Genomic DNA, 15,237 nt, shown 5'->3' with positions numbered 1-15,237 from the left:
GTGCTTTAGTCCACTACACCACCACCACTCACTGTAATAAAAAAAAAAAGTGAATTTTAAAACTAGGTTCGCTATGTTTGAAAAGGTATCCATTCCTTTATCAGTGAACAGTTGCTGATCTCTTTTCAGACCTCTATCTGCCCAAAACTTCAATGTATTATCTCATCTATTTGGCATTTTCTTGTCAATTAACTACATCTTTCTTAATTTTACTATTTTCTAACCAAATTCTAAAAGTACTATTAATACAAATATGATCTATTGATTTAAATGTGTTGCTTTGTTTGGGTAGGAACAGGGATATACTAACAGGTTTCCTCATTTGATACGTTTCCATCTTTCTCCATTTCACTTTAGATTCTTCGTTCATCGAAATCAATATAGGTTGAATTTGGGAAGCTTTATAATAATTAATTACATTTGGGAATTCTAGTCCTCCAAGCCTTTTTGACAACTTGAGAATTTTAGGACTAATTCCAGGTTTCCTATTATCCCGTATATATTTACAAAGTCATTTATTCCATTGTCTAAAAACACTTATTGATATACTTAATGGTAGGGAAATAAAACTTATGGAGAATATTCATCTTTATAGTCTCTATTCGTTTTGTAATCAATAGTAGCCTATATTTATTTGTAATTATTTTGAATGATACATCAAGTTTTCAATTCAAATAAATATAAACGCTTTTATATTTTAAATACATTTAAGCTTTTAAATTGACTAAGCCTGTGTGTGCATGTATATGAATTCACTTACGCATTGATATACCAGCTGTTTTTATATATATTTTTTTTATCGCATGAAGAATTTGTTTGCAGCCGCTGTTTCTTCTTGTTGTGTAAATGTCTTTAATTGCTTCATAATTTTAGTTATCCCTTGTACTGTGTAAATCATGTGTTTTAAGTCTTTATGATTTCAAGTTCGTTCTGAGTTCTGAGTTTGTTCAGCGACCTTCATGGTACACGCCTCTGCTCACATACATCCACAAACACAACTGAAACAACATTGATAAAGTGAGTCCTTCTTGTATGTTTATTGATCACTCAGTACTGTGAACAGTATTAACACTGGACCAAATCTCTCCTCTCCTCACATAGCAGCAAAGGTCGTCTGAACACACAGAAACACACAATTCTCTATCAGACACATGCACACAACTGCCAACAGCCTGCTATTCACCTCCCTTAACACAAACCTGACTCAACTAGCCAGTGAATAAATAACTTTCTCTTTGGGTGATGTCATCAGTAGGAGACAAAATGAATTGTCAGCCATGGCAGAAGGTTTTCATGATGGAATCAAACGCGTACGAACGCGTCACACACACACACACACACACACACACACACACATAGATATATAGGATTCTGTCTGTCTTAGGCTATACAATGTACAACAGTAGTTTGTAAAATACATTAAAGTAAAATATACTTGATTAGCAATAGCAGGCCATTATCACAGGATGGCATTACAGAAACAATAAGAACACAATGTCACACATCATTATGGCTGGAATGCTGTCTTTTTCATATCTCAGTACCCCCCACGGCCCTCCCCATTGCTGTGGTGGCATCCATCATCTCCTAAATAGTCGCACTAAATAGAACTGTTCACTTTGTAGACCTAAAACCCAGAAGAGAATGAGCATTTTCAAGCCATGGGATACCTCTGGAATTTCCAATAGGTTTTTTTTGAATAGCAGTTCTTGATTTACGTGAAAATAAGGCCTGTGGTTAACATTACATAAAGAGACTTCAGCGTTTTGTTCTACAGCATAAATTGCACACAGTCATAACTCAAATGTAACTTTTAAAGCTATTGTGTGGTTTTAAAATGTGAGTTGCTAACAAATTGCTACATAAGGACTACAACCGTTGTCTGATTCATTATGCATGTACATTTTCTTCCTTGTGGTAGTTGTAGTCCTAATTTAGCAACTTGTTAGCAACGTGTGTTTTTGAAACACACAGTGGTTTTTAAATTCACTCTTTGAAATTACACAAAGCCACACCTCAAAACATGAATTTCGAAGCCACTGTGTGTTTCAAAAGTGTAAGTTGCAAACAAGTTGCTAAATAAAGACTACAACAACCACAAGGATGTGAGTTTACATGCTTAATGAACTGGAGAGCGTTTGTAGTTCTTAAATAGCAGCTTGTTAGCAACTTACATTTTAAAGCACACAACAGCTTCAAAATGTACATCTGAGGTATGACTGTGTGTAATTTCTGTTGTAGAACAATATGTGAAAGTCTTTTCAAGTAATGTTAACCACACACCTTATTTTACCCATAAATCGAAAAACCATTACTCTAAAAACCCATTTGAAATTCCTGAAGGAACTCATGGTGAAATAGCCTTCCAGGCTGGCCTACAAATTGTCATGACCGATCAACTCTGTTAAAGATACATGAACAATATGGCTCACATAACCCCCACCCCCAACCCCCAAAACACACACATGTGAACACGCACACATACCTACTTTTTAAACAGTCTGAAATGTTAGAAAAAAAGAGGAGAGAAAGTCTTTTGCACCACCAGCGGTTCTACGCTGTCCATTAGCAGCATTATCCAACAGATTTATTGCAGGAGTGTCACTCACACACACACACACACACACACACTCACACATGCATGCGCTGTGTTGTGATGGTACCAATGAAAATGAATAGGAGACGTGTTAAAAGTTTGTGGCTCCCAATGATAATGTTCTCGATTCGAGCAATCCTATAGATTCACAATATAAGTCCATGATTCAGCAGCAATATAAATGAATGACATCACTATTTCGGATGACCTAATGGTAGCGGGCCATTCGGGGCACCCAGTTCAACACACTTTTTGAATACTGAAGCAATCAGAATCCTTACACACAGGCCTGAAAAGAATCTGCAGATGTTCTTTGCCTTTTCTGTGCTGATCTTGGGGGTGGAAATCGTCAGAATTTCGTCTTTTAAATCAGTCAAAAATGTTAAGAAACTAACACACACAATACGAGAAATGTATAAAACTTTGTGAATGAGGGGCGTTCCAATTTTGCGAACATCTGTAGGTCCGTGTGGGCCTGCTTATCATCTTTATAAAGGGGCAAGTGCTTGCCGAAGGTGTTCGTGGTTGGAATTGACCTTTTTGTTTCACTGTTTGGCTGAAGCCTTACACTGACAATTTGATATTTTGTGCAATAAAGCAAAACTACAAAAACAACAAAACAAAAACACTGTATGAAGTGTACCTGTAAAAAATATCACACATATAGCATTGTTTATATATGCTAAAAATCTTCTAAAGAGCTAAATATGATATCTAAACCATTTATAACAAAGTAACTTTCACAAAAAAAAAAAATGTAAAAGAACATGACTTAAGAAAAGGCATATAATTTTTCTGAAAAGTGCTATTATGAAACATATGCCCAAAATAGAGGCTTTCCAAACGATTAAGCTTTAAAGAACCTTCAGCTTCCGAGGAAATACATCAAAAAACATTTTAGCTAACACTCTGTCCATACACTCATACACACACACACACACACACACACACACACACACACACACACACACACACACACACACTAAAGGAAGTGTAATGTTTCCTTAAGGTGCGTTCACACTGACAGCAATTAACGGTCTTTATCGCTTATGTCGTCTAAAATCTGCAATTCAATTCTCATTGAAAATGAACGACTTCCGGTGGCTTTGTTGCTGCAAATCACTGTCAGTGTGAACTACTTCAGGTTTTCATCACAAATGTCCATCGATTGGATTCCCAGTCCAGCTTAAATCTTAAATCATCTTAAATCTTTAGATGTTTTGTAGAGAAGTATGTCAAAGTAATGGGGTTTGTCACAGATTGTGTTGTATTTTTGAGTTTGTGCTGTGAGTTTGAACTGACACAGCAAAGACTGATATGAATGTTTCTTTCAGTGACAGGATTGATCAGTGCAACAGCCAGCATTCTGGAGGATGAGGTTGAAAAATGTTAAAAGGTATAGTTCACCCAAAAAGGAAAATTCTGTCTTATTTACTCACCTTCATGTCATTCAAAACACATTTGCTGTTTTTTAAAATTATTATAATGTTTTTTTTTTTTTTGTGGACTACAAAAATGGCGTATTGCATTTATTTATATTATATCATTACTTATTACACATGCAAACCAATGCCATTTTAGCATCAATAGACACACCATTTCTTAACTTGGATGTAGACTTGGGCTTTACAGTGGAGATTATCAGTAAATAATATATATATATATAAATATTAACTAGCATTTGGTTGATATGGAGGTATGTATATATATATATATATATGTGTGAATTTTTACTTTTTATTTTTTATCATTCAATGTAAATAGAATTTAATATGAATATAAATATTAAATTATTTATATTAATGCAGTCACTTCCTTTGACTTTTAATTTCTGATATGTGAATAACGTTGAGCTGCACTCTCTATATAAAAGCTGCTGTACAAATAAAATGTTTTATTATTATTAATGTTGGAGCTTAATATATTTAAATGTATTATTCTTCGACAAAATAAAATAAAAAAACACTAAATATTAATATAAATAAAATTTGTTAAATTTAATTTGATGGAATTTTGTTATGATATCAAAATGCATACATCTTAAAAATAAGCTAAAATGTTTTTTTTATTATTATTATTATTATTATTATTTATTTGTATTTATTTTTTGAGTGTCTGGAAAAGAGCTGCGTAAGAATTCTACAAAATCTGTCCTCCTGTTTTCCATGGAAAACATAACAACATACGGGTTTGGACTGACATGAGGGTGAGCAAATAATGACATTGTGGGGTGAACGATTTCTTTAAGAGAGAGAGAGAGGATGAGTGTATATGTGTGTGAGAAAGTCTTTGTCCATCTTTCCCTTTGTTGGTTTGTATTGTGAAGCAGTTCTGCGCTGGTGTCCTTTTGAGGCCCTTAAAACGAGCAGCAGCATGAAGGCATACAGCCATCAAAAAACAAAAACAAAATGGAACAAGACAACAATCCAGAACAAGAAACGTACGAGATGAGCCTTCCTCTCTATAGCTATGAGGGGTTTGGTTTCCTTTGGCTGTGAAGAGTTGTGACACGGTCACTAAAACGCTGGTAGTTCAGTACCCCACAGTTTATGAGCCATACAAAGAACAAACAGACGAAAACGACATTAGACAAATTATCTTGTAGCTTTGATGGAACTTCAACACCACTAGAAGTTCAAAGTGCTAATGAGAGGACTTTAAAAGCTATGCTCTCTCTGTCTCTGCCGATTTTGTAAGTGAAACTTCACTGCAAACCGAGCCCTGCTCTAAAAAAAACTGTGTATTTCATGTTTAGTTACAGTTGTCAGCCGATGTTTGGCATCCTCCATTGCTAAAATGATTGCTAAAACACCTCTATATAGAAACTAAAATAAGAAATGCATTTGTAATCTCTTGAAATTACCTAAAGTATGACACTGTCCTCAAGAAATACCCTCGAAATGCAGCACTGACTTGAGGAAGGTAATTGTTGCCTTGGCGAGTATTTGTGAGGCTCTGTGCTTGTTTGAATTCAGCCTGATCTCATTCAGGCAACAATTTTGCTAAATGATATTGCACATGTAATGGTTCATTACACATACCGTGGCAGTTCTGAGGTGAAATGTCCACTGTGTGGCGCTAAAAGTGAGTTATATTTTCTCCCAAACTGATGAGGTTAAGGTTGATGCTATAGAGTTTTAAATGAACAAAACCAACCTCCCTACGCTAAACCTAAACCTAAACCTAACCGATAGTGTAATAGAAGCAAATGTGACATGAAAAATGCAATTGCTGAAGCAATCGTGTCATTTTGTGGTGCTTCTATGATACTTTCGGCTCACATATCGACTTGCGTGCTCTTCAGGACACATACCCCAGTCCTTTGCATTGCAAGTGCAGTACTCTATCAGTTGAGCAACCATGCAATTAGCTTGTAAATGTAGCTGGTTATGTAATGCAAACGTTAAAATGCATCACCTTGCAAGTCATGCACTACTATAGTAAGTGTTTAAATGTCTTAAAATAGCACTGTGTGTGGAACAGGGTGGAAAGTAAGTGTTTATTAACTGATAATCTGCCGTTTTACTTGTGATTTGTGTGAAAATGAATAAAAGTAATTCTTATTGTAGCGCCTCTAGTGTTCATTTTACAAGGAAACTGCCGCAATACGTACAACGAGCCATGTAAAAATCATTTTGCAAAAATCTAGGTATAGTAACTTGATTCTATAAAACCAGGTTGTTTGAATTTGACTATGGCCTAAGCTTATTACAAAAGTAATTAAGTGCTATAATAATTATAAGTGTGTGTATCTATTTGGGTTACTGGAAGGCCTGGTGGAAGCGAGGCAGGGTGGTGGTTGTATTCAGAGTTGGCGGGTGAGTATAAGTAGGAGCGAGTACGTTGGTTTGTGAGAGCGTGTGCGAGTGCGTGATTGTGTGAAGGAGGCTAAGAGACTCGGGTGTGTCTTGCATGGGCGTAGGCAGAGGTAGCCCCTCCTCCTGGCTGTAAGGCACTCCCAAAGCAGGCCCCACCCCTTGGTTGTAAGGCGGAAAGTTAAACAGCGGAGACAGGAAGTCCAGGGACGACGTCGTCTCTCCAGTCGCCGTGGCAGCAGCACTCAGCTTGGGTGGATCTTCGGCCTGTAGCTCTAAGAGATAACTTTCAATCTCCGCCCTCAAGGGTGGCGTTGGCGAGTAAGATGCGTGACCTAGCGGATACCTCAAAGCGAAAGGCCCCGATGCTGGAGAGGAACGTGGCTCCATCAAGTCCACAGGCTCCGCCTTAACCCTTAGCAGCTCGTGAGCGTGGCTCTTCTTGACATGGCGGGTCAGATGGTCTTTGCGGCCAAACCGTTGGGCGCAGTACTGGCACAGGAAGTCCTTGCGTCCCGTATGCACGACCAAGTGGCGTCGCACGTCCTTACGGGTGTAAAAACGCCTCTCGCAGTGCTCGCACTGATGCCGCTTCTCCTTAGTCGCGGTAGCGCTTTTCCCAGCGTGGCCGCGCAGGTGCTCCAGCAGTAGGGGGGTGCTCGGGTATGGCTGCAGACACACCTGACAGGTGAGGTCTCCGCGGTGTGCGGCGTGCAGGGCTTGATGCCGTCGAAAGCCCAGCTTGGTATTGTAGCTCTTGCCGCATTCCGTGCAGCTGAAAGCCTCTTTGTTGGGGTCGTGAGTGTGGAGGTGGTTCTTCAGGTGATCTTTACGGTGGAACATCTTCTCGCAGTAGCTGCACTTGTGTGTCTTTTCTGGCGAGTGTGTGGCCATGTGCCTACGGAGACAAATACGCATTAGTGTTAGTGGACTATACCAGAAGATATTAAATTAGTTTGTGAATGTTGCATAATGCTGTTCAGGTATATGCTGGTGGTTGACAAATAAGATTGTCCAAGGTGATAATAATGAGAAATATTTTTAAAAATCGTAGAAATGTAATATTTGTGTCCGTGTTGGATACATAAATGTTTGAAAAACATTTATTGCATTTCAAAAAAGCTTTCAAACATACTGTATTTTTTTTATGTAAAAACGTTTTTGTGTCACAAATATCAAGAAGTCTATTCATGAAAAAAATGCCAAAATATCTGATATTTTTGTAAACTTCTTAAAGGGGCCCTTTTTTATGGTAACATTTCACAGTAAGGTTCTATTTGTTAACATTAGTTAATGTCATGAACTAACAATGAAACACATTTTATTAAAGCATTTATTTATTTATCTTGGTGTATGTTAATTTAATAGTTCATTGTTAGATCATGCTAGTTTGTAATGCATTAAAGGGATAGTTAACTCAACTATTCCTTTAACTATTGTCAACATGTATAACTTAAAAAAATAAAAAATCAATGTATTATATGTTGAAACGAACACTAACCAAGATTAACAAATGCTGAAAAAGTATTGTTCATTGTAAGTTCATGTTAACTAATGTTGTTAACTAACAAATAAAACCTTATTGTAAAGTGTTACCATTTTTATTTTATTTATTTATTTATTTTCCAAAATAGCTACCTGCATGTTGGTTATATCACCTGACTTTGATTTGGTGGACAAAAGTTTCTCAAGTATTAATATTTTAAAACAAAATTGTTTCTCTGCATATATCAGTTAAATAAACATAAATGCATATGTTTCTTTTTTCTTTTTTTTTTTTTTTTTTTTTACATTTTCAGCTTTTAATGAGACTTATGTTTTTATTCTTTCTCCAGGCGGTTACACCACTTAAACACATCCAGAAAAAAAAATATCAAAATGACTTTGTGTTTGTGAATTGCATTTGCAATGTATTTTTGAAGAACTTAATATAGATCCAGACAAAAAAAAATAAAAATAAAATAAAAAAATGAGCATCACATCACTGACCCATATACCACCTTTCCTGATTTCACAAAGTAGGACATGTTCATGAATTTCAAAGCTGGTCCATGCTGGTTTAAGCTGGTTTGGTTCTGGTCTAGCTGGTGGACCAACATACCCAAAAATACTAGTCAACCATCATGATCTTACTGGTGAAGCAGGCTGACAAAGAAAGACTTGATAGGCAGACTAGTTAAGAAACATGTTGGGGACCGAATCAAAAACGCAACATACAGTATGCTGTTTTTCTTTTTTATGAGGTGAGGTTGGGGGTTAGGACTATGTTTGTTTGACAGGAATGTTGTTCCAGGACCAACAAAGGATGTTGATCTGGGAATACATCCAACTTGGCAGGAGTCCCCACAGGGTCTCAGACCACTCACCTGTTGACAAATTTTGATCGATTGAAAGACTGAATGTATTTGTTCGTGACAGTGTAAGTGCCTACCGTAGCAGTTTATACTTGGAGACGAAGGCCTTGGTGCAGTCAGTGTGTGTGCAGCGATACGGCCTCTCTCCCGTGTGGGAGTACGAGTGCACCTTCAGCTTCTCCAAGCTGTTGAAGGCCTTCTCGCACAACTGACAGGAGAAGTTCTTCCTCACTTTCCCATCCACCCTCCTCTTCCTCACTCGACAGCTCTCTGCCTTGGCGGGGCAGTCGTTAGGAGCTACAGTTGCCATGGCAACTTAGCGGCAGCAAGCCATGTGGTGGACACGTGCGATGTGTCCTGGCACAGACAGAGTGAGAAAGCCCAAATCTTCAACACAGCAGAGACTCAAGGTCCTACAGGAAAGACAGAAAACAATGCACATGATTAAACCAGTGGTTCTCAAACTTTTCATTCCAAGAACCACGTCTGAACCACGCACTGAACAAATTAACGGTAATATTTACTAAGTAAAGTAAGGTGTTTCTGATTACATTTTATAGGTATAAAATTAAGTAAAATCTACTTAATTTCATGACATAATATTGCATGTAAATTTAACTTAAAGGGATAGTTCACCCTATCATATCGCTTCTGAAGACATTGATTTAACCACTGGAGTCATATGGATTACTTTTATCATGGATATATCTGATTTTTGAAGATTCAAACTTTTGGCACCCATTCACTTACATTGTATGGACCTACAGAGCTGAGATATTCTTCTAAAAATCTTCATTTGTGTTCTGCAGAAGAAAGAAAGTCATACACATCTGGGATGGCATGAAGGTGAGTAAATGATGAAAGAATTTTCAGTTTTGGGTGAACTATCCCTTTAAATATTTTAGTAACTTTTGCAAACAAATCTGATGTGTATGGTATTTAAATAAGCTTGAAGTAAAATTTAAATGAACATTTAACTGGAACATTACACGTTCTGAATTTACATTATTAACATGCTCAATAATGTACCACATATTGAAGCTTTTCACAAGAACTCTATTAGACTACATCATCTTGCATTAATGGCAATTGGATCACAAAATGGAGCTGCACACGCAAAGCTTAACGCTTGGTGCACAAAACAAGATGGTGGTAACATTTAACAGATAATTCTGAACGGGTAGTTTTAAGTAGAAAATGAACTTAAGACTTCACAAAACAAGAAGTTACCAAACATAGCAACAAAATCAACAATAGAAATGGTGTTGCAGACAGTGAAACGATGCAAGCTCATAAATTCCTCAAGCCTTGTGCATGTTGGGAACAACAGCTTCGAAAAGTTACTTATTTTATTATAGTGAAATTTACTCAGATTAGCAAATAAATATGACAAGGTTCTCTACTTTAGGACTGATAAATGATGGCGCATTGTAAAAATAACAAATAATCATAAATAATATTTACTTACAAGCTAGGGCGTTAATTTTTACATGTTTGAAATAAAAAACAAATTTACAAATTTACTTAATATTTTCAAGTTCACTCTTTAACTTATTCACTTTTGAAAGTACTTAATCTTTTCTGCTATATTTACTTCACCACAGAATCATTTCACGAGGGTTAACAAAATCTCAGTCATTATTCGTGCATTCAGTTTAATATAGGAAATTTCTGTTGCAAACACAATGTCTTCTTCAGTACAGTCATATTTCTCACAAACATTAATACAACAAAAGATGCTAACATGCTCCTGAATGTAAACACAAGCAATGATCGTATGACGTGAAATACGAATATTTCAAGCAAAAAAGAACATGCAGTAAGTGTAAACAAACATACTTCCAAAAAAGTCAATATTAGCTACTTTCTAATAGTTACATTTCCAATATAAACTAACCCTGCGTTCCAGCGGCAAAAATGATGCCTTCGGAGGGCATTTCACAGGGAGAACAATCACTAAAATAATGCTGTAAGGTCATTCCAAATATATATATATATATACTGTATATCATGAACATTTAATTTTTTTTATATATATAAATAAACTGTATGTGTGTTTTAATATTTTAGCATGATGCATTTCCAGAGTTGTACCACTGGGGGCAGTCTATGCATCACTGGACTGAAATAACAGCCAGAAAAAACTAAGACAGGAGGAGTTGCTATGTCACCTTGTTTGAGAGGGAGACACATGCAATATCTAGAGGATTATGTGTATAAATGTGTTGTGCACCCTTCAGACAGTTCTCTGCAGGTAAAGAAATCTGTAGCCTGACACCTGACAACTTGTAACACCTAGATACCTGAGACATTTGATTTTGACGAAATGATGGGTTTGAACCCTTAAAATCACATTAAAAGAATGATCATCCAAATCACGGCAGCCTGCATTGATTTGCCTACATTGCTGTCCCAGTCAGCCTTCAACAATAGCATTGGATAGGATTGTGTTTTTATTAATCCTTCAAATTATATTGCAATGCAGCAGGAGCCAATAAATATTCAAAACATGAATTTCAGAGTACACACAGCATGAAAAAGTTATGCAGGATGCAGAGTGTACACAAGAGCATACTTTAAACTGAGCACTGTATGAAGGGAGAACAACTTGTTTAGCATACTATATTATACTATACAAATAATATGTATTGACATCTAGACTTGCTTAGTCTAATAGCGGTTGGGAAGAATGATCTGTTATATACAGTACTGTGCAAAGTCTTAGGCACATCAGATGTTTCACAAAAGCATTTGTCTTAAGATAGTTATTTATATCTTCAGCTTTAGTGTGTCAATAGGAAATATAAATGTTAGACTCCCAAACATTACTTTTCCAAATAGAAAAGATTAGAATAGAAGAACAGGGAGCCCTGCAACAGATGTCATGGCCCCCACAAAGCCCCCCACTGAACATCATGTCAGACATTGTATGACATTAATTGATAAATGAAAACTATATATGTCATTATTTTTGAAGACATCCTCACTATGCAACTTTTTTCACAAGTGACTAAAACTTTTGCACAGTACTGTATATTGCAAAGCATGCAGTTTATGTCAACAGTAACGGTGGGAGAGCTGTCCTCATTTACTTAGTTTTACGCTCTGATACCCACTTGCCTAACTATTTTCTAAACCTTCACGTATTAATGAATTATTGTATTCATCCTGCCACTATCCCTACTTTTACAACACTATCCCTTCTATAGATGAAAATGTATTCTGAAAATCCTTCACTGACCCTCACGTTGCTCCAACACAAAAGGAGATGTTAGGCAGAATGACTTTTCTTTTTTTTTTCTGCAATGAAAGTGAATGGTGACTGAGGCTGACATGCCTAACAACACAGGAAAATAAAGCCATACAAGTTTGGAACAACATGAGGGTGAGTAAATGGTAAAAGAAGTTTCCTTTCCAGCACTGAAACGAAAAGTTGCATAAAACTAAACTGACATGTTTCAGCTGTAAAATGATCATTAAATGCAATCAATTAATGCTTCAAGCCTGAGTGAATGCTTTCATAGACGTTCATCTCTCACATGGTTCCTTTCAAACACTTTACATTTGTTGTATTTCTTTTAAATCGATGCGATTATTATACCTTCAAACATTCATTTTTAAGATGTATCTGAAACTCAATACAAATGAAAAGATGCATATTAAAATATAAAAATATGAATTAATATGATATTAATATGAATAACACATTATTTGTAACCCAGAACTGACACTATTAGAAACATTAAAAGAGTTACATTTACAAGTTACAAGTTTAAAGAGTTTTCTACAAAATAATATAAAAACAAAATTGTAATTAAATGACTATTTAAATGCTAATATATATATATATATATATATATATATTTAAATATCATCTGAGTTAAAATTGTATCAACACAAAATTGAAATTGAATGTCCAGTAAAGTTATTGTTAGTTGTTAATCTCAATTTTGTAATAAAAAAGTCTTTCTGAACTGCATGTTTAATATTAAATATTAAACAAACACTTAAAAACTGTGGAGCAATTAGAGTCTTTTATAAATAAGGTCTGCATGGTTTCACCATTTATAATTTTCCAGTTCCAATATAATTTTTACTGTAATTTTTACGTTCGGTTATAAATAAATCATGCACATTAAGACTAAAAGCATAATAGGCTATACATATATAAGAAAGTCATTCCAAATACTTGATCAGTTTAATTGTGACTGGATGGTTTTAAATCATACTATCAAGATTTTGACCAAATTTAAACGTTTACCATTTTTAAAGTTAATTTTAATTGAATTTTACAGTGTTCTTCATTCTGCACTTAAATGAACCTTTTTTTGCATGGTTTGACTTTTACAGAATTGTTTTAAGATAAAACTGCATTATGGGTTTAAGTTAATAATCTCCTTTTCAAGTTTATCTTGCCATTTTTAAATCCTCAATTGCACTAATTAACGTTAACATTTGTGTTATTATTTTCTCTTTCAGTGCATCTCAAATAAAATGCAATCAAAATAAAAACAATAAATAAATAAATAAACATTTTGAATGAAATTAGCTTTTTACACACAGATTAGGCTACAAATGAGAAACGTCTTGAACTTCAGAGATGTTGGCCTATAATGTTCCTTAAAGGAAATGCAACAAGATCCTCAACACAACTTTAGAGTAATAAGACAATCATAGGACACTTCAACACTGTCCAGCACCAAACAATAAATAACAACTTAACAATCTGTCACTACACACCGTTTCACCTTCTGTGACTCTTCCACTGTAATGCAGTTTCCAAATAAGAGATTACTATTAGTAAAATTGAGAGGGCTAAATATATCGATTTTTCCCGCCAAACCGGTAAAGTTCGCATTCATAATAGGGTGGGCTTCACGGATAAGTTTGACTGTTTTGGTGTGTTTGAAAGACTCTCACATTCATAACAACTGCGCGCAGTAAACCCGATGACCCCCTTCAGCTCAGTGGCTATTAAAAAGAACATCCAGCAGCAATAAGGATGGGGGTCCTTCATGCCCCTCTCTAGGCGGGGAATCAGCTCAATGCAACAACTCCCCCCTCCACCGCATCTGTCCACATATCGCACAGAAAGCAACCCCCCACCCCCTTTACATTACAGCATATATATTTCCCACAAAGCACCGATTAGACCAACTAAAGGTAGAAGCTCGCGCGCATGCACAAGTTCTGTAACTTCTGTATATCCACATGCATTTGATTGCATGCAATTCAATAAATCAGCTCTGACATTCTACAAAACTGCACGGCACCGACTAAGCAGAAAATAACAACTCTGATATGATTATTGCATTTTTAATTGCAAAATTGCGTCATTAAGGCAAAACAGATTTAACATTATTCCCCCCTCAGTTAGGCTATTCAGTCAAACTGATACTGAATGTAATATTCTCTAGGGTTACAATGTGGACAGAAGATCATGCAATAGTTCAGCATCGCACAATTAGTCCCCCCTTCACTTCTCCCACCATTTTGGTTGTTTGCGATATTGACAAGCAACTTTCTCTTCCGATAATGACCCACAGTGAAACTTTTGTATGACTCACTGACACCTCCAATGCAGTCAATAAGGACACTGTTTATATAACTTTGTAAATTGCGTGACAAAAAATAAAACCACAACATATTAATTAAATGTCGCGTTTTAATGCAATTGCACGCATTTAAAAGGCGCTTCTATCACAAACTCGGTGTTTATTTTCGCATCGCGTGCACGAATGTGTCAAAACTTTCGCACCATGTCCGCCGAATGCATTTTATTTAATTTTTTTTTTCGGCATTTAAACGTGCGTGATTTCGCTACGGCTGTCCTCGTAGCGCTGTCGTTATTATATTCCGGGAAAATCTTAAACTATACAGTATTTTTAAAACTTTTCTCAACTTTTTACAACTATACACGCGTTTCTCTGTTTATTGACGGTCGCTCGCGCGCAACGACGTGACAGAAACAAATAACATATTTTTTTTTTTCGGTTTTCTCTGTAATTCGGTCCTCCGCTGCTTTTCAAGTCCCGAACTGGGCGCTGATTAACACAAACTTTTTTTTCCTCTGGCTCACCCCTATCTCATAATTTGAATAACCCCGATATTTTAATTGAAGAACGCCGTAACAATTTTTTTAATTGGCGCAAAACTCACCGTGGGAGCGTTAGCATCCTTTCTACGGCGTTTTTCTTCACTTTCAACTATTCCCCGGATTTTTAATAATTTTTTTCTCATATTTTTTGCTGGACGCGGCGGGCCTAAAAATTGTTTGCTTTCCCCTCTTTCCAGCAGCCATTGTGTATGCGCTGCGATGCAACCAAACCACGATTTGGCCACGCCCACCGCGAGGCCCTCCTCCCCCCGGCTTGCGATTTGTGTAGCAAACTGTCATTTTCATACTTCACTGTCACTGACGTTCCCTTCCACAAAATCTAAAATTTCGGACTCGTCGCCGATTCTGTCAATC

General features: G+C 36.2%; 1 protein-coding gene across 1 annotated transcript; it reads right to left on the bottom strand.

Moving 5' to 3' along the window:
• Positions 1-1,014: 1,014 nt before the first annotated feature.
• On the bottom strand, positions 1,015-15,058 carry plag1 (pleiomorphic adenoma gene 1). Its single transcript, XM_051675423.1, has 3 exons — positions 14,925-15,058; positions 8,843-9,178; positions 1,015-7,309 (listed from the first exon to the last, which is right to left on the bottom strand). Exons 2-3 carry the CDS (start codon positions 9,073-9,075, stop codon positions 6,358-6,360), a joined length of 1,185 nt encoding a protein of 394 aa, XP_051531383.1. The 5' UTR covers positions 9,076-9,178; positions 14,925-15,058; the 3' UTR covers positions 1,015-6,357.
• Positions 15,059-15,237: the final 179 nt, after the last annotated feature.

This window comes from Myxocyprinus asiaticus, chromosome 1, assembly GCF_019703515.2.
Source record: "Myxocyprinus asiaticus isolate MX2 ecotype Aquarium Trade chromosome 1, UBuf_Myxa_2, whole genome shotgun sequence".
Taxonomy (NCBI): domain Eukaryota; kingdom Metazoa; phylum Chordata; class Actinopteri; order Cypriniformes; family Catostomidae; genus Myxocyprinus; species Myxocyprinus asiaticus.
This window is presented reverse-complemented; position numbering and strand designations above follow the sequence as displayed.